The following is a 23542-nucleotide window of genomic DNA, read 5'->3' on the forward strand; positions in this document are numbered from 1 at the left end:
CACAGCAGTGTCCCTATTAATTTCTGCTTGTCACATGCTGTCATGCAAGTTACACCAGAGAGGAAATGACCGTTGGAAAAAAAAAAAAGTATGCTTGTGGCACTTGGTCCCCTCCAGACGCTATCCTCGAGGTTAAAAAGTGGATACAATTAGCTGCTATCCACAGACAGCTGCAGCAAAGGAGAAGCTGAGATCTGGGCCCCACAGCAGTGTGTCTTTCCTGTTAGTGAGGAGTGTTGGCTGTCAACATATGCCATACTTTTAACCCTTAATAGAGTCTGAATAAATTAAAGAGTTATTGTGACCAACAGCGTCATGAAGGTGCTAGTAAACAGCTGTAGTGCTGATTGAGCAGTGTTCTCCTCCAGGGAAAGGGTTTTGTTTCTTGGTACCTTTCCTTGTAAGGACCAGTGTCACAGAACTGGTCCATCAGTAGTGATAATGTACTGTAGTTTGTAGATTCTGGCAAGGAGTGAGACAGTGATTCTATGAACTCCTCCTGGAAGCAAACTGAAGTAATTGAAGGGAGTCTCATCCAGCCTTGTGGATTTTCTGGGTGGACTTACTTCTCTGATTACATCAGGAGAGCTTCCACAAGCATTGAAACAACTGGTGATATGCTTAGGATGTCCCAAAATAGAGCTTGGGAATGCAGAAGCAAAGCCTATGAAGAGGAAATGACAATGATGTCCGAGGATGAGAGAAGGAAGTGTATACTATTAAAAGCAATCAAAAATCTATGCTCTACTGAGAGGTGATAGAGATAGGGGAGTGTACAGAGTGCTCCGGAATAGACTGACTTAGTCAAGTGAAAGTCTGGGGTTTACCCCAGAAGAGGCTCACAGCATCAGTCATTGTCAAGTACAGTGACCATTAAAGAAACTGGAATTACATTAGAAGTATACTTCAGAATTCAAACTACAGCTCTGTCCCAGCAATCCAGTTGATCTGATATGATGCTTAGATACCAAATTTTGGCAGCTGTCAGTCACCAGCCAAATGCCAAAATGGGCTTTAGAGCCAATGCATACAAATCACAGAGGCTATTTCAAGTCTCAACCAACTGGGTGAGCCAGTGAAAAGTTTGGGGGCTTTCTTGGTTCATTTTAGTCCTCATCTCATTCTCAGACTGTATAAGGAATCAAAGAGTGGGTAACAACGAGACTGAGCTGTGAGAGACTGTCTCAAATACAATTTTATGAAACGCTTGTAATTAAGAGAAAGTTTCCCACAAAGTATATGGGGATGTACATAACTGTGATGATATCATCCAGGGATACAGGGGAAAAAAATTGTTGTTTTGCTTATCTAGGCTCAGACCATAGAATTATAGAATCATAAAATGGTTTGGGTTGGAAAGGACCTTAAGATCATCTAGTTCCAACCCCTCTGCCATGGGCAGGGACACCTCACACTGGACCAGATTGTTCAAGGCCCTGTCCAACCTGCCCTTGAACACTGCCAGGAATGGAGCATTCACAGCTTCCTTGGGCATCCCATTCCAGTGCGTCACCACCCACACAGTAAAGAACTTCTTCCTTATATACAACCTAAATCTCCCCTGTTTAAGTTTAAACCCATTACCCCTTGTCCTATTGCTACAGCCCTGATGAAGTGTCCCTCTCCAGCATCCTTGTAAACTCCCTTCAGATACCGGAAGGCTGCTATGAGGTCTCTATACAGCCTTCTCTTCTCCAGGCTGAAAAGCTGATAAATTCAGTTCAGAGCTGTGCCTTCCACTGTGTCTGGTACTGGGCACAAAGAGTGGAAAGTTTTGAGCAGTTAAAAAAGATTGTTGATCACAAAGTTACATTTACCTGCTGTAAAAATATCATAGCCAGGACAGGTCTTGGTAACAGTACAGCACATGTGCTAATTTCTGTCAAATTGTTAAACGAAAATTCCCCTCTGTTCTCATTTAATTTGCATTTATTTTCTCTTAAAAAAATACCAATAGCCAGGTAGAAAATACTATGTGCTTCATTTGCATGTCTGGTAATTCCACTTTGATTGGAATTTTTGGTACACTGAATCACTGAAAATAAGTGGGACAATAGTTGTGTAGGTTTCCTTTCAGCCACACAAGTCTTTCTCATCAAATACGAAAAACTGCAGCTGATGAAGTCAGACTTGAAAGATCTGTATTGCAAACTGACTTGAGAGGTGTTGAGCTACAAAATGAGAAATTGGTGTGGGAGGACTTACAGACACTTAAATTAATATTGATCTGCCTGAAATTAAATGCATCCACATGTATGCTTATACACGTGTAATATGCATGTGTCCCGCAGGTGTTAAGTGCACATTTCACATACTGAATTTGCTTCACAAATACTGAGATCGGTATGCAAATCTGGCAATATTAAGATACTGGTAAAGCAGATGTGTACTAAGACTGACACTTTTCAAGACCTCTAAAATATTAATGCAGGTCTCTGTTTTAAGGAGGGCACACGTAAGGTTATTCAGAACAGTTCCTTGAACACAATTAGGTGCAGCCATTTGTCTTGTCTTAACCATGTTGCCTTTGCTGCGGGTGAGTACTGGCAGTTGAGTAGTGTTTGGAGCATGCCAAAATATGCTTGGTCAGGGTCACCTGTGGCAGTAAAAATCCAGTGGTTCCCTTCTGATTTAGAAGGGACAGTTGGTGAGTGCAGGCGAAGGGAGCAGAACATGTTAAACCTGCTGTGGTAGCTATGAATTGAATTCAGTCTACAGCAGCATGACAATAAAGGAAAATAGTTTCTTGTGTAAAATTCAGTCACAATCTTATGGCATTGCAAATAGCGTTTCTCAGCCTCAAGGTTTTTCAAAGACTAGCATGGACGTTTATAATTCAGTTAAAATTTTGCATTTTTTCTGCATCTTGTTCACAGTTGCAGTAATTTATTTAGAATTTTCTAATCTTGGTTACCTTACTGGTTCTAATAGCAATGAAAATAGTCTTCAAAACTGTGTTTTAGAGACTCCAGTCCTTCAGGTATTGTATCTTTTAAACTGTTATACAAGCAGTTCTAGCCATAAAAACCCAAAACAAATTAAAAAGACCCAACCAACCAACCAAAACTATATTCATTGTTTATACTTTTGCAGTTGACTAGTATGAATAATATTGACTTCAGTGGGTTTATTCAAAATACTAAAATGCCTATATACATCCATGAATACTGTTGTGAGCATGCATGTCTGTAGGGTTCTTCATCCTAAGAACTGAATAATCAGAATCACTTGTCTGAGCTGTGCTTTCTGTCTTCCAAAAGTAGTTTAAAATGAATCAAAAACTGTTTCTCAGAATCTATTTTAAAACATCCCTTAATCTACCCTGAGTGTATTGAAGTGTCTTTAATATAATTGAAATAATTTTACAATTCAAAAATAATTATCCAAATATTTTACCTGATATTTAAAGATACTTAAAACTGGCAACAAATTGTTTACGTTTGGGGTAGCAGCATACAAAACTCCCAGCAATTATTAGACCAGTTCATTGGCAGATATTGGTTCCCTAATAATACACTAAATGAATTTGCTGGTTTTTTCTCTCTGGACAGCATTTTATTCTGCAAACAGAAAATGAACATTTTGTCTTGTACAGTGAGGTTGATTAATATGGCAAAGTGAATGGGTCATTTGGATTTATTGTTCTCTTATCAAAACAGTGAAATATTTAGATTGAACATGCTGTGAAGTTCACATTCTTTTGGTGCTCTATTTAGTTGACAGGAATATCACAGCAGTCTTCTGAGGGATGAACCTTACCCTGTTAATGATTTCATGCAAAACAATAGGACTACTCTGAGATAAACTGCCACACAATATAAGTCAGAGAAAGAGCTCTGTATACTGGGTGTATATTGGATTGGATCATGGATGACTTCTGAGAGACTATAGTTTGGCTAGGTAAAGGCAAAGAGCACAGCCTCCTCCTCCCTTTTTGGAATGCCCTGCAGGGAGACCAAACAGAATAGCTTTCTCCTGAGAGAAGGAAAAGGGCATGAGGGCAGGGTTCTCTCGGCTTCTTGCTCTGTCCCAGCCACTGCACCCAGCCAGCCGCGTGGAGAAGAGCATCCTGCAGCTTCATAGGCTGTGGCAAATTGCCTCTTTGCCCCCACCATAGCAGTCATGGCATTCTGGATGGGCTGTTGTGATGGGCTCCCAGCCCAGCGTGAGGACAAGATTTAGAAAAGAAAATAACTGCATTTAACAGGGAGTCACTATGTTATTACTAATGCCTCTGAGATTCAGTGTAACAACATTAATCATGTCTTTTGCTATTCATGTATCTGTACTGTGTAATTCCTCAGGAATGCCATTGTTTTTTTGGCATTAATTAATGTTGACTGTTTGTTGCAAAGTATAACCATAGAAGTGCTGTAGTTATTCTGCTTCAAAAATAGGCCCCAGAGAATGTGAAAACCCTTTAAACTTTCATTCCCACAAGTTTAAAAAGTGCCCTTTAAATTGAAAGTAATTGGATGTTTGGGGGTTCTGTATAATCCTGTAGGATACGAGGGAAGCCTCATCCTGCTCTTCATCTGCTCAGAGAAGGCCCTGCTGTTCAGTGAGAGGCAGTGTGCCTTTTTGTCAAAGTAGCCTGACGCATTACACATTGCTGTCTAAAACTCATCTTCTTTGTTTACACTTGCAATTGTCTCTTATGCAAACACTCCTACAGGAAATGTTCAGGACAAGTATCCCAACATCTGCCATCCAAAATAGGGACATTTCATTCCGTTCAGCAAAAAGAGAAAAACACTTAACACGTAGATAGAAACTCTGGGTGAAGGATGCAGGTTGTTGTGCAGGTGCATGTGATACTCTGCAGAGGAGTAGGAGAAATGTTCGGACATTCCAAAAGATTGCTGTGTTTTACCAAATCTTAGCACATAAATTGAGCAGGAAGAGGAAAAAAGAAAAAGCCATAAAAAGCCTGTATGTTAGTGCAGATTTAGGGTCTGTTGCAGCTGACAAGGATCTGTACTGTGTTGCTTTTCTTTGGTGATATGACAAGTATATGTATTTGTGGATTTCCAGAGGCTTACTTTCTCTGGTATTAGGAACTCCTATGACCATGAGCAAGGGCAATTTGATTAAAGATTTTCTCTTGACATACTAGTCAATGGAGGAAAAATGCAAGCTTAATATAACAAGCAGCCATTCAAATGTGTATGTTACCTCTGGGTGGAGGTCTTCTCTGGAGGAGTATTATTCTTGGTGTTTTCCTTCAGGTTGCGTCATGATGTGTCCCCCTTTACCAAGGCCAATTCTAGCATCTGTACCTTTACCATGGTGCTGGGATAGACTAGCCCAACAGCCGAACTCCCACGTAGCCACTGACTCCTTTCCCCCACCTCAGCTACAGAAAATAAAGAACAAGGAAAAAGGTTATGTGCTGAGATAAGACAGGGAGATTGCGTACTGTGACAAAACAGATTCACCCTGGGGAAAATAATCTTAGTTTAATGCCAGTTAAGACAGATATTTAATTGGTAATTAGGTAGTAGGAGGGGAGAAAAAAAAAAAAGGAAGCATTCCGAGAACACCTTTCCCTGCCTTTTTCCAGGCTCCACTTCACTCCTGACTCCCCCACACCGAGCACTACAGGGCCATGGGGTGTGAGGGGCTGTGGTCAGCCGCAGTGACTCTCTGCTGCTCCTTCCTGCGCACGCTTTCTGCCTGCTCTAACACAGGTCCTCTCCATAGGCTGCAGTTCCCTCAGGAATATCCACCTGCTCCCATGCAGGTCTTCCAGGGGCTGCAGGGTGCATTTCTACTCCGCCATGGAGTACCTCCTCTTTCTCCTCCCAACTTGGTGTTCCCTGTGCTGTTTCTCACTCGTTCTGTTTCCTCCTCCTCTTTCCCGCCAACATTTTCTACCCTTTCTTAAATATGTTTTCATGGAGGCACCGCCATCTTGGCTGACAGGCCCAGCTGTACCCTCTGGTGGGTGTGTTGGAGCCAGATGTGTCTGGCACGGGGCAGCCCCCGGTCTTCCCTGACAGAGGCCCCTGCAGCCCCAGCTGCCAGTGCCTGTGCACCAGTGCCCAGAACACTCCATAGTTCCTGTTTCCCTGGAGTAGATACTTGAATTATTTGATCGACAGCCATGCCATCCTCTTTTGGATTAGGCAGGCAGAGTACTCTGGAGAATCTGGCTAAACAACAAGTAAGTTATTGCAGGCAATTGACAGATATTGTAGCTGGAAGTCAAGATGGTGGGTGACTCTTAAAGGATCAGGATGGTATTTTGAAAACCAATGGCTTGGAAGGGATTTATGGTTCAGAATCTGGAGGAGGGTTAAGAGGGGTCAGTGAAGTGTAGATTCAAGAGGGGAGGGCACAAGGAGGAGACAAAAGTCTGGAAAATCAAGAGTTTCTGCTCCTGTTGCCCCCGAGTTGGGAGATGTGAGCCATGATCTTGCCTGTGGCAGAGGCATGACAGCAGCTGCTTAGCCTAACCCAGCCTATCTCCATCTTTGCTGACACCAGAGGCAGAATATGCAGGACTTACTTCTTATGTCATGACACTCATGACATAATATGGTGTTGCTTGAAAACTTCATTGTAATTTGGTCCTGACATTCAATGCTGATAAATTAAAGAGAATATCAGACTTGAGCAATGCCATCACTGATACCATATATGGTGGAACATGCAAAAGATGCAGCATTCACATAACAAATGTTGCTCCTAACTGTTTCCATTATGAGGGTTTTACAAAATTAAAGCTACATATTTGCTTCTAAGGAAAGTGTATTTGTTCACTGTATCCCAAAATAGCTCAGTTTTCAACTGAGTTATAGATAAATATTTGAGATTCGTGCATAGACCACATTGAAAACGTAGCCTGAAAAGGGAAAACATTGTGAAGCCACGTTTATCTGAAAGTAATCACAGTGAGATAATGTATATATCTTCAACTCAGGCAAGAACCATTGTGCTTTTTGTGATGTTAGAAGTGTGGCAGAAATCTGTAATCAGCAACAACAGATGCTATTCTGTGTCTATGTTTGTAAACATCAAATATCCGAAGAAATCTGATAGACGTCAGTACAGGATTGATCATGACTCATTGAAGCTTGTTCCTCAAATCTGCCAAGACATGAATCTTCTTGTTTGCCTAATAGAATTGATCATTTTTCAATTAACTTTTGTAATATGATTTTAGTGGTAATTCCAATTTATGGAAATAAAAATTTTCCAAAGAAAATCTCAGAGAAAAGTAGACATGGTATAAGCTAATCCTTGATACACATGAAGCCTGTCTTGCAGTTATTTCTAGATGTTGGTAATTGAGATAGTCCTGGGCAATCATCAGTGATATAAATGGATGCTTTTCTGTTAGATGAGTAGAATTATCCTGATTTAATTAGCTAGTGATCTGGCTTGTGCATATTTATGGCCTTTATCCAATTTGCTAGCAAAGGTTAGTATCTTCTGATATTAGTTACGGTATCAAAGAAAATGCATAGCCCAGACTGAGTCTGATGTTTCTTGCAAGTGCCTGACCAAGAATATGAAGTGATTTTCCAAATGTGAGGCCTAATGGGTTTTGACTAGACTTATGTACAGCACAAAATTAATGATTCAGTATGAATAAGAGTAATTTAAAAGCTGTCTCTTTTGTTTGATATTGAAAATGTATTTGTGCAAGCAAAATCAAATTCTGAGCAGCTCAATTTGGTATTTTGTATTTAAAGTGCATAATAGTAAGCCTGTATCATGTGATTTTGGTTTCTGCCCTTTTACATAACTGGCTGAGAATTTCAAAACAGGACAATAAAGAATCACAAATAGCAAATGGTCTTTTTATATCAAAATGCCCTTCTATACACACATGAGTCTTTGGGCTGTTCTTTTAAGATAATTTTAAACAGAGGTCTTTTTGTATGTGCAGTATTAAGCAATAAGAGATAGCAAAAGCGCATAATCAACAGTCCAAAATGAATACTAGAGAATAACCTGTATGGACTAACTTTGGATTTCCTGGAAGAGGAAATTTAGCGCTTCTTTTCCCAGTTTTGCTTCCTCCTAATACCTCTTAAATTTATACTTTCCTGGTACACTTTTCTACGGCACATCTTGTTTTTTGTGTGTGAAGCGAACTTCTGTAAATTGTATTCATCTTTTGAGTCCTATGTAGGGAGGGAAAGATGTACCCGTTTCCATTTTCAAATATTTTCTTTTTTCACCTGTGACTGGAAGAAGGCTCTGAATTTAGAAACTGAAGACATTGCTTGCAACTTGCAGCTAGCAGACCAGGATTGAATTTGCTGAGCTTGAGGAAGAAAGTTGAAACAAAATCCGCATCAGTTGCAGGAAAAAAAACATTCTTGATATGTTTGGTAACTGCAGGAATGAGTTTACATACTTGACAAATGACTCAGATGCAGAAATATCACCCAAAAGGGACTCACCAGGGTCTACTGACTAATCCTTAAGTTCTTTAAATTATTTTCTTATTTAATCTGGTATTATGCCTACTTGGAATAAAAAAAATGGCCCAAATTCAGTGAAACAATTAACTTGAGATAACCAAGTACTTAAATGTTCTTGACATGTTTTTTGCGTATGAAAGACTGATCCAAAGGCTGTTGGGGTTTAAGTTATAATAGCACAGAGTGAGCATTTATGACATGTATTAATTCCACTGCACTGATGACTGAAACCTGCAGAGCTGTAGTCCTAGCTCTTCCACATGTTTCTGAACTGCAAAGGGAAATTATATAACTATAAGGGGATTCAGTACACTTTGTATATTTCTTCTAAAGGTGTAAACCCTAGTAAGCTAGTTACCAAATTACCAGATCTCAGTTTTTCCTGGGGAAACAAAGGGAATAAAAGGCATTAGCTCCAAGGAATGAGGTTCTCAGTTTACCACCATCCTTCAGAGGTGATAATAATTAAACACTGTCACAGCTTCCATAGTTCCATGGTAATACCTCCATTATCAGAGTCTTCAAATAAATACTGACTACTTTATGAGCAGCCCACTGTTACTACCATTCACAGAGTTATATACAGAAATGGCCATAGAATCATAGAATGGTTTGGGTTGGAAAGGACCTTAAGATCATCTAATTCCAACCCCCCTGACATGGGCAGGGGTGCCTCACTCTAGATCATGTTACCTAAGGCTCTGTCCAGCCTGGCCTTGAACAGTGCCAGGAATGGAGCATACACAACTTCAGATACTGGAAGGCTGCTATGAGGTCTCCACGCAGCCTTCTCTTCTCCAGGCTGAACAGCCCCAACTTTCTCAGCCTGTCTTCATACAGGAGGTGCTCCAGTCCCCTAATCATCCTCGTGGCCTTCCTCTGGACTTGTTCCAACAGTTCCATGTCCTTTTTATGTTGAGGACACCAGAACTGCGCACAATACTCCAGGTGAGGACTCACAAGAGCAGAGTAGAGGGGCAGGATCACCTCCTTCGACCTGCTGGTCACGCTCCTTTTAATACAGCCCAGGATACGGTTGGCTTTCTGCAGCAAGTGCACACTGAAGCTGGCTTATGTTCAGTTTCTCAGTGACCAGCAACCCCAAGTCCTTCTCCGCAAGGCTGCTCTGAATATCTTTTCTGCCCAACCTGTAGCTGTGCCTGGGATTGCCCCAGCCCAGGTGCAGGACCTTGCACTTGGCTTAGTTAAACTTTTTGAGGTTGTCATTGGCCACCTCTCAAGTGTGTCAGGGTTCCTCTGGATGGCATCCCTTCCCTCCAGTGTATCATCTCAATCACACAGCTTGGTGTCATTGGAAGGCTTGCTGAGGACGCACTCAATCCCACTGTTCATGTCACTGACAAAGATGTTGAACAAAACTGGTCCCAACTCTGATCCCTGTGGGACACCATTCGTTACTGCTCTCCAGCCAGACATTGAGCCATTGACCACAACTCTTTGCATGCAGCCATCCAGCCAGTTCTTTATCCACCGAGTGGTCCATCCATCAAATTGATGTCTCTCCAATTTAGAGACAAGGATGTCATGCAGGACAGTGTCGAACGCTTTGCGCAAGTCCAGGTAGATGACGTCAGCTACTCTACCCGTCCATCAGTTCCGTAGCCCCATTATAGAAGGCCACCAAATTGGCCAGGCAGGATTTGCCCTTAGTGAAACCATGCTGGCTGTCACCAATCACCTCCTTGTTTTTCATGTGCCTAAATTGTTTTCATTGTGCCTTTGTTTTTCATGTGTCATGTTTTATTAAAAATCAGATTAGAGTTTCCAGCCTTAATAGCTATGCATTTTATAATACTTTTGATAGGGATAGCAGAAAACATTTACATGGAAGCACTAATTTTGTGTTAAATTATATAATGATGTCTGTGAAGTGCATCCAGCTAAAGAAGTATTACCAAGTTGAATATTTTGAGGTGTACTTTTAAACCCATTTTCAGGTATCATTCCTTTTACTAGTGTGCCTTGACATCTACTTGAAACGTGTCCAAATCCATAGAGAAGAACAAAAGCCACTAGCTTCAATTTATCCATCTTCCCTTTTCTCATGTTTCATGCCATCCACCTCTCCAAAATCATTTTGGTTGCTAATTACAGGATTGGCAGACACCGTGCTTCATGGCTTGCAGAAAGGGCATATGTCACTGGCAAACACAGAGCTGGAGTTTCATGAATTCAATTCAAATGCTTACAGAAAACAACTTTTTTCTTTATCCCTTTTGTTTCTTACTTGTTGCAGCATCTTCATGTAACTGCGTGTTTTGCAAATATAATTTTCAAGTTGACAGTATCCTTCTAGTTTGGAATTTAGGGGGATTTCTAGTATTTAGTTTTGATTCTGTTGGTTCATTCTTTTCATGTGACTGAGATTAATGTGAACGCATGAGTACAGGTGAAATAATTTCTTCAGCTGTGGAAATGTCATAGAAGATTGCATCGCTATAACAAAACAGAAAAAAAATGAGAACTGTTACTTAATAACTTATTATTACAATGATTTAGTACTAAACTTTGATCTTTAGGTACTTTCTGTCCTAGTCAGTACATTCTATACAAGTTTTGCCAAGTAAACTTTTCCCCTCTGTAACGTTAAGCCCTGACAAATTTGTCATTTAAACAGCTTTTCTAATTGAAACAGATCCTGTGCCTATGAAGTGAATAATAAAATTTCACTTTGCTCTGGCAGAATAAAACATAAACTTGTGAGATGCAAAGTGGTGTGTGGTTTAAAGTTAAGAGCAAAAAGCTGCTGTGTATTTTTCTTACTTGGACAACATACTTCTGAAGTTGTCCCAGGATTTACAGACATGCTTTTGCTATTTCTTTTAAGTGTGTTGACCAGCCTTTATGCTTCTGTCAGTTAACCTCAAGTAATTCAACTAGAAACAATACATTAACTTGATAAGGACATCTGTTGATGTCAGCTGGTTCTAGCAACATCCTGACCATTTTATGTTAATAACTGTTTTTATCTCCTATGCACATATTTAAGTCAGTATTTATTAAATCAGTTTTGCAGATCATGACAGGTAGTTTGCTAGTTTGAAACCTTGTCTTGATAATTACATATTGAATTCTTCTTTATATTTAGGATATGATGCTTCAGCTGTTTCGGGGACTGGATTTTCTGCATTCACATCGTGTGGTGCATCGGGACCTGAAACCCCAAAATATCCTTGTAACCAGCAGTGGGCAGATAAAGTTAGCTGACTTTGGCCTTGCACGAATCTACAGTTTTCAGATGGCTCTAACATCAGTGGTAAGTTTTTTGAGGCTTTTATTTTCCGTTTAATGCACCAGTGTACTTTACTCTTTATGTTCCCGGCTTTTTATCCCATATTATAATGCTGCTTCTAAAATTATCTCTGCAACTGAAGTTACTTGTGTCTCTAAACACAGCTGTTTTCCAGAGAGCATTGAAGTTCTGGTGATTACTTTGTACAAGTAATCAATTACTGATTAGTGGTTCTAAATTAAATCATAACTAATTACTGAAGGATAGGGATATGCTAGTTTTCAGAAATGCTGTGAGTGTAGCTTCTGTCATGATACTGACATTTTTCGCATATTAAACCAGACAGGTAGGGTGAAAGTTTCTGAAGTATCCATTTATTTTAAGATAAAAGTCTTGCTGATCCCCAAGTATCTTGCCTGAAAAAATGTACAGATATACATGAAAATGCCACACTGTCATGCCTCTGATTTTCTACCTCTGTTAATATAGGTTTGATGCTTGCTCCCATATGTTACTGGATGATTTCAAATAGTGCTGTGCTGGAGGCAGCTATTTCCCAAGGCAGTTGTTAAAAGAGCACCTCCAGTATCACTAGGCCCCCTGCCACTGTTGCCCCTCTCCCAGCAGTTCTCCTGGTTGTCCTTGGCTTGTATATGAGCTCACTCCCAGAAGGTCTGGCCCTCTCCTGCCTTAATGCTGGTGCAGAAGCCCTGCCAGCTTCTCGCTTTTTGACACCGTTGTCATGCTTGCTGGCCTTGCCCCCAGAATCAGCTGCTGTTTGCTTGCCACAGCATCTCTGACGTGTACTGAAGAGTAGCCATGCTGCATGTGTGTTGGGTGTCATTTGATTTTGCTCTCTCAAGAACTTTTTCATTTCCATTTCCTATTTTGAGTATCATAACTACTGTTGCAGTATCACTTACAGTAAAGACAGAAAAGGGAGAACTGCTGAGAAAAGAAACTGAAAGGAGCCCACTTCGTGTTTTACATTGTCTTGTAGAAATCAGGCTGGCTCACAGTATAAAATCATAGAATGATTTGGGTTGGAAAGGACCTTAAGATCATCTAGTTCCAGCCCCCCCACCATGAGCAGGGCCTCCTCACCCTAGACCTTGGCTCTGTCCCACCTGGCCTTCCATTATTATTAATAGTTACTGTAAGAGTCTTCCCGTCATTGTGTGACATAACTGTGACAGCCTAGGTTCTGGCTTCAGTGTGAATGAAATCAGGAAGCAACAGCAAATGATATCATCATCTTACTAAACACAGGAATGTATCGTTGTCACATAAAACATATGCAGACTTGTGTTTTGGGGCTGTTTTTTTTTTCATTGCCTGTAGGTTGTAGCCTAATCCAAAGCTGAAAGGTTTTTTTTGCTGAGGTCAGTCAGGATTGATCATTTTGTAACTCAAAAGAGAGCTTTGAAGAAAATGAGAGAAAAGTTGTTCATGAATTGCTGCAATTTTTCATTTCCCATTTATCACTCTGTAACAGCTTCAGCGAGTGTTTCTCTTGATCCATAAAATTCTTTAAGCTAAATCTCCAGTGTTGTATAGCTTCCAGTGGGGCACTTTTTCAGAAGTTCTGCATAAAATGAAAAAATATCTAAGAACTGAGCAGGAGTTTGTCCAGGATCATGTAGCCTGCATAGGAAGGAAGGTCAAAAGACCCAGAAATAGAGTGCATCTACTGAGGCAAAAATATATCAAGACCTGCTTGTAAGAGAACATTGCCAGAATTCCTCTGCAATTGCTCAAGTATCTAATACTTGCATGCTAGAAATCATGCTTCAGAACCCACTAGTTAGTACCCTTGATGCTGCTGTGAACAAGTTGTTCAGACTAAGGAATTGTCCACATGCAAGTTTGGACCATGTTCATACAAGCATGCAACTGTCATTGCAGCTATGCTAAAGAGTATTAAAATAACTGAATTATTCTATGACCGATGGCAAATAAATTATATGGGCATAGGCATGAATAATGTCTTTCACACACCTAGAGCTTAGTTTATCATTATTTTATTAAAAGAAAAAAAGAAGAAGCTATGACCATGGCTTTTTTGAGTTAAAAATCCACTGGTTTTAAAGCACTTAGTCTTTAACACCTTCAAAATCAACTTTTTTTCTCAGTACACTGAAACCTATACGCAAGTGTTGCTTACAATGTGATAACATGGTGTTGTTTTAAATGTCAGTCTTCATTGCTCTTACAGGATGAGTGCTGGTTAGAAACTTTTACTAAATGTGTAAATATGTGTTAGCTAACACAGGGCACCAGTTTTCCTTTTCTGAATGTAACTTTTACCTTTGCCTAGGTGTGCATTTTTTCCTTCTGTCTCCCCTCCATTAAACTCAGGATACCAAACTTTTAAAAACCCCAGAAACTTCAGTTTCTTAAACATATTCTCAATTTTGCTGTCCCCAAAATAGTCTAAACTGTAGTTCTTTGCCAGGCAGTGTGCAAGCTTTCATTGACTTCAGCAGGAGCAGTTAAAGTATATGCAGAAAAAAAAATGTTTCATTATAAAAGACAACACATATCTTCCTATGTATCAATTAATAAAAGTCCTAGCTTGCAAGGATTTGCTTCTGAGCTACACTGAAAAGCGATAGTGCAGACAGTCCAGTGATAAAAGGCACATTGCATGCGCTATCATTGTGATCAGTAGAAGGGCTCTGCAGCATTTCCTTCAGAAGAGAAGCTTACTGCAAGATAAACTACAAGAATCATCTTTTGAAGTATCAGATCATTCCCAAGATGCACCCTCATTCACTGCTCACAAAGAAACCCTTCAGATGGGACAAAAAGAGCTTGCTGTGAAAATAATGCAGTAAAAACTGATTCAACCCAAGTTCTCTGGGCACTGCAAATGGTAACTTCAAAGCAGTCTCTCTCTGATAGCCATTTATTATTTCCACAGTGCTAAAGAATCCTTCTGGCAAATCGGTCATCCTGGAATATTGCTGTCATTTAAAGAAACCTCTCAATATTTCTGTCAGTGAATGAATGAAAGATTCAAACGTGCGCTTGGGGGAGCAGGGTGGAGATCGCTACTCCCAGCCATGGTGAGACTGAGAACTGATACAGGTCTGAAGTAACAGCACTAGAAAGAAGGAGGTCAGGCAGGGGTGTCTCAGATGCTGGGTAGTGGGGCACGCTTTTGGTTTTGTACAAAGTTAGGCTCTTTTTCAAGTGTTGGTCTTGGCCCTTGGGGAAATTTTGAATAGGCTTTGTGATAACAGAGCAGCTCCATAGGACAAAGGAGGTGGATTGATGTGACTGTAATTTTAGAGTTTGGGAGCAAAAGCTAATGAACTGTCACTTTTCTTCCTGATGCAGAAAAATGGGCACTCAGTTCTAACTTTCTATGAGTAAACGAGCAAGTGGCTGTCTGGAAAATCTGAAGCTAGATTGTGAAAAAGCAAGAGCAATAGAAAGAAAAAGCAATAGAAAAATCTATTTTTGTTGACTTCTAAATGCCTTAAAGAAAGGAAATGGAGCTCAATCATGGCACAACAAAGTGCTAAATGAAATAAACGCACACAGTTGTGATCACAGCATCTAGGTGGATCTGAGGCTGTCCAGCTTTTAAATCGGACCTGCATGAGGATCTGAGTGAAACTGTTAATGTTTGTCACACACTCATAATACTTTCTTTGAAAAACATGTGTGCTTTACCTTAGATGGCAGTGCTGCTGATGGGTTTTTTCCCATGAAATGCAAGCAAAAGTGTTTTATGTCTTCCTAGTTTAAAAAATTCACTTGTTTTCGTATTTACTGAAGGGGAAACATCATTTTCTTTGCTAATGCTTTGCATTCCAGAGGAACCTCAACATGCTTGTGAGGTGGGCTGATGCCAACCTCATGAAGTTTAACCATGACAAGTGCAAGGTCCTACGCCTGGGTCGGAGCAATCCCAGGCACAGCTACAGGTTGGGCAGAGAAGAGATTCAGAGCAGCCCTGTGGAGAAGAACTTGGGGGTGTTTTTTGATGAGAAAATGAACATGAGCTGGCAGTGTGCGCTCCCAGCCCAGAAAGCCAACTTTATCCTGGGCTGCATCAAAAGGAGCGTGACCAGCAGGTCAAAGGAGGTGATCCTGCCCCTCTACTCTGCTCTTGTGAGACCTCACCTGGAGTATTGTGTGCAGTTCTGGTGTCCTCAACATAAAAAGGACATGGAACTGTTGGAACAAGTCCAGAGAAGGGCCACGAGGATGATCAGGGGACTGGAGCACCACCTGTATGAAGACAGGCTGAGAAAGTTGGGGCTGTTCAGCCTGGAGAAGAGAAGGCTGCATGGGGACCTCACAGCAGCCTTCCAGTATCTGAAGGGGGCCTGTAGGGATGCTGGGGGGGGACTCTTCATTAGGGACTGTAGTGATAGGACAAGGGGTAACAGGTTAAAACTTAAACAGGGGAAGTTTAGGTTGGATATAAGGGAGAAGTTCTTTACTGTGAGGGTGGTGAGGCACTGGAATGGGTTGTCCAGGGAGGTTGTGAATGCTTCATCCCTGGCAGTGTTCAAGACCAGGTTGGACGAAGCATTGGGTGACATGGTTTAGTGTGAGATGTCCCTGCCCATGGCAGGGGGGTTGGAACTTGATGATCTTATGGTCCTTTCTAACCCTAACTATCCTATGATTCTATGATTGTTGAATAGCTAAACTGATGATTAAAAAAAGACACAAAAAAATCGTGCAGTTGCCATCGGTGAATAATTTTAGATTATACTAGCATTTTATTTGAGTATTTCTTCAGGATAAAATCTTTCCATCCATTTCTGGCAGTCACTTCAGCACAAATGGTTTACATGTCACATCATGCAGGAACTTGGATTTCATTTTGTTGGTATAGTAGCAAGGGAGCATAAAATAATTTTCACTAACTGGGTTTGCTTTGTAAAAATAAACGTATAAATCAGTTACAGCAACAAAAACAACAACAAAATAATATAGAAATATCCTCTTCCAAAAGGGAACAAGCACTTTCCTGTTTTCTGTCCACTGTTGCATTGTAATTTTCTAATAAATGCCACCTGTTAGTAGATAATGTGAATATAAACTCTCATCTGAGCTAATATGATAGTTGAGAGCACAGTCAACTTTCTTTTTTCTTTGCTTTGATTTGGGGGTTTTCCCCCACATTTTTATGGCCACCTCTTGCTGATGCTCTGCTTTCAAAAATCCATATATTTATTCATATGTAATCCACCCTGCAGAGTCCATTCCTATGTTGGGTATGTTCCAGCAGACCTGCAGTCTGTTGCAGCACACCTTTGACCTGAGATGCATTGGATATCCCAAAATGTATCTGATTCAGTAATCTATTTAAAGCTCGCAGTTAATATCAAACATAGGAGTAGACCTATGGAAATTAATGAAGCACTTGCCTCTGGTGGATCGAAGTCAAAATCTGGGCTGCGTTAACGAGTGCCCTAATGGAATTACACCAGTGACACTAGAATTTATTTCATACATAATTTGATTAGAGCATACATCTTCCTCCCTCTGACAGCTGGAAGTGACATTGGTTTGGTATGCACTGAGTCCTCACTCTTGTGAGGGAGCCAATCACCTTAGATCTGAGACCCGATCTCCAATTCATGGTGCATTGCTCCAGTCCCTGAAAAGGAAAATGAGTCACAGACAGACATGCAGAAGATGAAAATACGTGTTGGTGAGCTTGTCAGTGCTGCTGCTGAAACGTTATGGCTCTTTAGGAATGCAGTGTGATTAAACTGGTTGGCTTATTTAAGCGAAATCTGTCTTGCCTACTAACAGAGTTCTGCATAAAAAGTCCATGTATCTGGCTTTGTGAAATGAGTGAACTTCTCTGATGTTTTAACATCTGGATAGCTGTAGGAATCTTTATTGTTTCTTCCCAAACACTCTATAGGAAAGTTATTTCCATCACATAAAATAAGTCATTTATCTACGGAGCCATATTAAGAACAAAAATCATTATTAGCACATTGACAGTAAGGTCTGCAGCTGACTAAAAACATTTTAATGTATATTTATGTTGACTTCACTCGTCATATGTTCACTAAGAGGGCTCAGATTTTTATGAAAATAAGAACGAAAAACCAGATTGCTCAATGTCGCAGTATCATAGGGCAATACAGAAATACACATGGAGAAAGTTCGGAAACTAAAAGTTTCTTTTATTCATCTGCATTATGATCATGTAAGATCATTTTCAAAACTGACAATTTTTGTTGCCATCTTAAGAAACTTTAAAGTTTGTAAGACTTGTCTGGAAGAGCAGTACTAGCTGCCCTTGTGGACAGACAGAGGATTTATGGCAAGGTTGTTATTTTCAGGAACACATCCTAGAGATAATATTCTAAGGGTGCCATTTCACAGTCAGCATAAGTAGATGTAACATTCCTTCTGCTGCTGAAATGATGGCCCTGCTTTTGACCACATACTCACATCACTTCCCTTGCACTGGCGTTGGTAGTCGCGCCCTTGCAGTCTGACTGAAAATGAGCCCCATAAAAAGTAGTTATTCATTTCCAGGTGAATTAGTAGATGCAGATCACTGCGCGGCTACATGAGTTAAAAGCACTGATGCACAAGGGAGGATAAGCAGAAAGGTGGGGTCATCCACTCCACAGACACCGTCTTAGATTTGTTGGAGTCAGTTATGAAACCACATCCAAAGTCTTCAGCTAAGGACTCGAATAACTAAACTAACACAAAGGCGGAAATGTTTTTCAAAACCTTGCAGCTAATGCTGACTTACACTGTTTTGAAGACGTTAGATGAGCCAGTTGCTGGTTCTTATCTACTTATCCGACTTTAACAAAACTTCTAAGAGTATCTGTATCAATGTTTGAAGTATTTCTTACCCCCTTACTGCCAAGGACTGGGTTCAGGGCTCTGTGCTGTTCCTCTGCAGCTGATGCCACAACTCACCCTCGAGACCTGTCAGGAATGCAGGGAATGCAACCCTCTGCTCTAATGTAGGCCCAGGTTTATCATGAACCATAAAAAGTCTATCTTTTAATCTTTCAAAGGAAGTAAATTATTTCACAGTAAAAAAGCAAATTGGCTCCTCATAAGAATATTTTCTGTGCCAGAAAACTCCTTTTGAGAGCTGCAAACATTACAGTATGTATCATGTGATGACAGAGTTTGTCTGCAGTGAGCCGATCATGTTTTGCAGCCCTGCAGCTGCACCAGTGCAACCTTGGAGAATATATTTATCTTGTGCTGGTGGAAAAGTAGTCAAAAGGTACAATTTTGAGCACAGATCATGTCAGAACAAAGGAAGTTTATGCTGAGCTGGACCAGAGTTTGGTTGTGTGCACAATCAAAGGATAACATCCACCAGAGGATGCTTAGGAAGGGGAGTAAGAACCAGCTTTCAGCAATCAAAAATACAGTGATTTCCAGTGCTGGAGATTGTATCTGGATCACTGTGAGTCATTCCCTTTTCGCCTCCGGGTAAAACTTGGTACTATTTTGCAGCAGTACAGTTCCATTGGTGCAAGAAAATGTACACTCTGCAAATAGGCCTTCAAATGTTGATGTGAAGATAAAATGAAATGTTTTTTTTCCTTTTCTCTTTATTTTCCTTCTCTTTCACTTAGGAAGATACAGTAGATAGTGGTACAGTACTGGCTTACAGTTTTCATACAAATATCTGGTGAATGTGCGTTAGGATGCAGAAGAACTGAATTTATAAAGAACAAGCTGTGCTTAATCTACTAAAAAAATGGTGGGGGGGGTTAAGAAAGGGGGAAAGGTAGAAAATTACTAATGTGTGTTTTTTCTATACTATAAATGAGTATCTTGCTATTGTGTGACTGTACTTCTATTTTCTGTTTTCAGATATAAAAATATGTAGTGCATTTTCCCCACCCAGTGATTTACATCTTTTTTGTACTATTTTTCTGTTGATTTAAGATGGTCTGTTTTTACATCTACTCCCAGAGATAATTGAGTGGGCTGGATTGTAAAAACAGTTTGATTGTTTGACAAGGTCTCTCCCTGTGTATTTACAAAACCGTTCCCACATAATTTCAGACCATCCTGAAACACTAAAATACAGCCTGAGGTTATGCTCTTATCAGAGCACACAAAATACGCAGGCATGGGCCTGTATGGTACTTGAATGTGAGGCAGTAAAAGGAAGAGGAGCAGAGAAAACAGCATACTCTCCCTGGAGCTCATGCTATTCCAGAGTGAAGGCAGGTGCCAGTGCATTGCTGATGGAAATGCTCTTAGGGCTTAATATATAATAAAAATGAGTTGTTGACATGTTTTTGCAGTGGCAGGGAATCATCTGTAAATTGTCTCTGCACGCTGGCCAATGTTGTGCTGTAGAAGGTATTTGTAACTGAAAATCCCCTTGTTACAGGTACAGTCGAGGAAATGTCTCTTAGCCTAACAATATTTAGTACTTGTTCAGTGCTGGTGGCCTGGAATTCTGGAGCTCAAAAGCAGAAGAGACAAGAAATCATCCAGTCCTTTTGTGAATCAGGCAGGATTTTTCTCTGTTACATCATTTCTAATGTTTTGCCCATGTTAACTTTAAATGTGCCAAGAAATAGGGATTCCATTCCCATGGGAGCCTGTTCCAAAACCTTCATATAATCACTCTCAGAAGGTTTTCTTGATGTCCAGCCTTCAATTTCCCATTCTTAATTTAACTACGTTATATTCTTTGTTATTACACGCTGAATGGTAGCAGATGGCCAGGGCCTTGTAGCTGGCTCCCTGCATTAGAGAGATCAGTTCCATATTGCTGTATACATTTGTTTCTGCAAAACATGAAAAAATAATTCATTTGGTAAACAGTGAAATTATAGATTATCCAGATTTCAGTAAATTATAGGGTACCAATGAATTAAACTAGGTTGCTCTAGACTTCCCATCTTCTAGAATTAAATAGATAAATCCAGAGGAAAATATGTTACGCTAAAAGAATTATTGAGCTACAAGGTGAATTCCTCAGTTTTGGGGATCTTACAAACAGCTTGGTAACAAGCTGCAGAGATCCCAGGCAGGCTCTGAGTCACTGCTTAGGTGCATGAAAAGAGCAAATGGAAATCTAGACTTTTCCATTTAGAATATTTTATTAGAAATAGGAAAATAGTGATGCCACAACTAGTTGATCAGGCCTCATCTACAATACTGTGAGCTATTCAGTTTCCCTGTGGTTGAGAGATGATTTGCTGCAGGAACAGACATGGGGAAGTTCAGATTTCTGTCTAATGATTGGGGAAGGGGAGACAATATTTTCTGTGAAGCAAGAAGAACCTGACTTAATTCAATAAAATGAATCATGAGAGTAGATACAATTGATACTTAAAAACACCAGGAAAGAGCCAGAGAGGAAGAATAGGAGTTAAAAAAACAATGGTGGCATGAGAGGTAGTTGGCTTAAACTGACTTTAGTAACTTGAGACAGGATGTTAGGGTACAACCTGTAATTCTGAAGCAGCCTACAGTAGGACCAGTGCAGGCAAGAAATACAACTGAGAGAGAGCTTGATGAATTTCTGTGATGTAGTGGGAAATCTTGATGACTTGAGGCAGCCCATTTCCAGTTCCATATCTCTGTATTTGCCCCTTTAAGATTTCATGTGCACTTATATAGTCAGCTTTATCAAAGAGGTGCACTTCATGAGCTCCATCCTGAATGGAAACAGCTTTCAGCAGGTCAGATGGATTGGCATAAACAGCTTTATTCCTGGCAGAGACTATCTGAAAAGACATATATTCTGTTCTGCCTAACAGGAGGAGGCATGGATCACTAGTGGTGATCTAGTGGATAGTGAGTTGCTTCCAAAAGAGGTCTTTTGTCTTGCACACGGAGCCTGTGAATGAGGGAGTTTCCACTAAAGAAACTTGCAGCTGTACAGATCTGTCAGCTCCACAGCCACCCACCTGTACAGAGCATTGTGTTCCACAACATCATGAAAGCTATACTGTGCCTCAGCATTCATTATATCTAGTTATGAGCTAATGGTATACATTTACGTCATGCACACTGCATGGATCTGCAGGAAACATTATTCTCCTGACAGGAATGAGAGAGTTCAACCACTTGGTCAATGCAGAAACTGGCCTAATTTGGAAGAGCTCACATCTTTCTGAGGAAAAACTGGTGATATTCTCTCATAAATTAAAAATGCTCAGTGATTTATATCATGTGCCAAAGCTTTTAAAAAGGTGGGGGGGAGTTGATACTGTCCTAGAGGGTTAGGAGAAATTAGAGGGTAGAAATCAGTACTGGAGAAACTACTGTCCAGTGCTGACTTGAGTAAGTGGAGTGGTGAATAGGAAACCATTAGATAGATCCCACAGTAAGCTCAGCATTGTCCAGCTAATCCCCACTGAGCACCTATCAAATATATATACATGTTGCCAAAAGAAAGTTGAAAGAACTGATAAATTCCCAATTAGTATAAACTATCAAGGTGTGTCCCTGTGTCCCAGACAGCCTATTATTGTTAAAAGCAAAAAAACATTTCTTGGGGATACCTGAGAAATAGTTGAAAGAAAATTTGGCAAGGGAGGAAAAACTATAAGGGGACTTGTAAGGCTGTATGAGTATCTCCTGACATAAAAGTACTCTGTGTGAGATACATCTGACTAAGTGTACACATCTAACTAAGCAATTCCGCTGAATAAGTAGCCTAGTAGTAACCAAAGGAGATCTCCTAATCAGTGAAGCAAAGAGTTAGGCATCTCAACTTAAAGAAGACAGTTAACATAGGTCAGATGAATCAGACTCTAAAAGTACCCACTTCTTTCCACTCACCATCAAAGGCAAGAATTACCCCTGTGAATATCTACCTGGTATTTAGATCTGAAGTCAACTGAGCTGAATCCACCCCAAGCCTATCCTGATACCATTATTTTGGGTTCTTGGTGAGTCATAAAGAACATTACTATCAAGGATTCCATCAAGATATGGGCAAAGCTGAGACAGCTCCTGGTGAAATGAGGTGTAATTGAAGCATAATAGCAGTGGTACATTTCAGATAAATCTGTAAAAGCAGGTAAGCATTTTTCTGGAATACATAGCTGAAATAATAATAACCACCACACAAAATACACAACACATACAGGGCCAGTTGGGAATCTAAGCTATTTGGGTGAGCAGGTTTGACTGAGATCTGAATAGAAATGCAGAAGAGCCAGGGGTGTTTGAGAAGGTATCTGTGAGAGTAAAAGAAGCAGTGGGAAGCAGTGTGCAAATACGTACACACACACGTCACACACATCAGTAGGAAGGCCTAAGTCTGTGAGAATCTTACTACCCCTAAAAGTAAGGTATCAGCTTGAAAATGAAAGCTATTGGGAGCTGCCAATATATATCATCTTTTGGAGTACTGTAAATCAGTAGAGGCTTTCTCTGGTATGAATATCTCGTAATTCCACTTATGGCAATGGTTTTCAGAGAATAATTAAGTAGCACTTTTTAATCCACTTGGAATATCAATAGCATTGAGATAGATGCAAACTAAGTGCTATTTTGTGATAGTACCACTTCTACTGACTGGCTTCATGGAACAAGCGAACTAGCTGTTTAGTTCACTCTGGCATAAAGCCTGGCAATTCTTAGGTGGTGGTGAACAAAAATTTTAGCTCTTTTACAGGGTTCACTACAAAGTGTGGAAAACAAGTAGGGCGGGGGGGGGGGGAGAGTTAAATTTGAAGACCATTTGTGGAAACCTGGTTGTTTCTGGGTTTTTTTCCAAGTGCTTTCTGTTGAACAGTGCAATGACTGTGTTCTTTAAGGGCAAGAAAGGAGCATGGCACGGATTTCATGTAGAGCACATAGAGTCATGCTGAAGTTTTTGAAATTCCACTGAAAAGACAGGAGAACC

At 40.3% G+C, this 23542-nt stretch overlaps 1 protein-coding gene across 1 annotated transcript in view; it reads left to right on the forward strand.

Annotated features, from left to right (window-relative positions):
- CDK6 (cyclin dependent kinase 6) overlaps positions 1-23542 on the forward strand; it is a 125460-nt gene that overhangs the window by 43464 nt on the left and 58454 nt on the right. Inside the window, exon 3 of the mRNA XM_062604991.1 lies at positions 11548-11715. Coding sequence (XP_062460975.1) covers positions 11548-11715 — 168 coding nt within the window. The remainder of the gene's footprint in view (positions 1-11547; positions 11716-23542) is intronic.

The sequence above is a fragment of the Pezoporus occidentalis genome, unplaced genomic scaffold, assembly GCF_034315485.1.
Source record: "Pezoporus occidentalis ecotype Australia unplaced genomic scaffold, CSIRO_AGI_Poc_V1 ctg9, whole genome shotgun sequence".
Classification (NCBI taxonomy): Eukaryota; Metazoa; Chordata; class Aves; order Psittaciformes; family Psittacidae; genus Pezoporus; species Pezoporus occidentalis.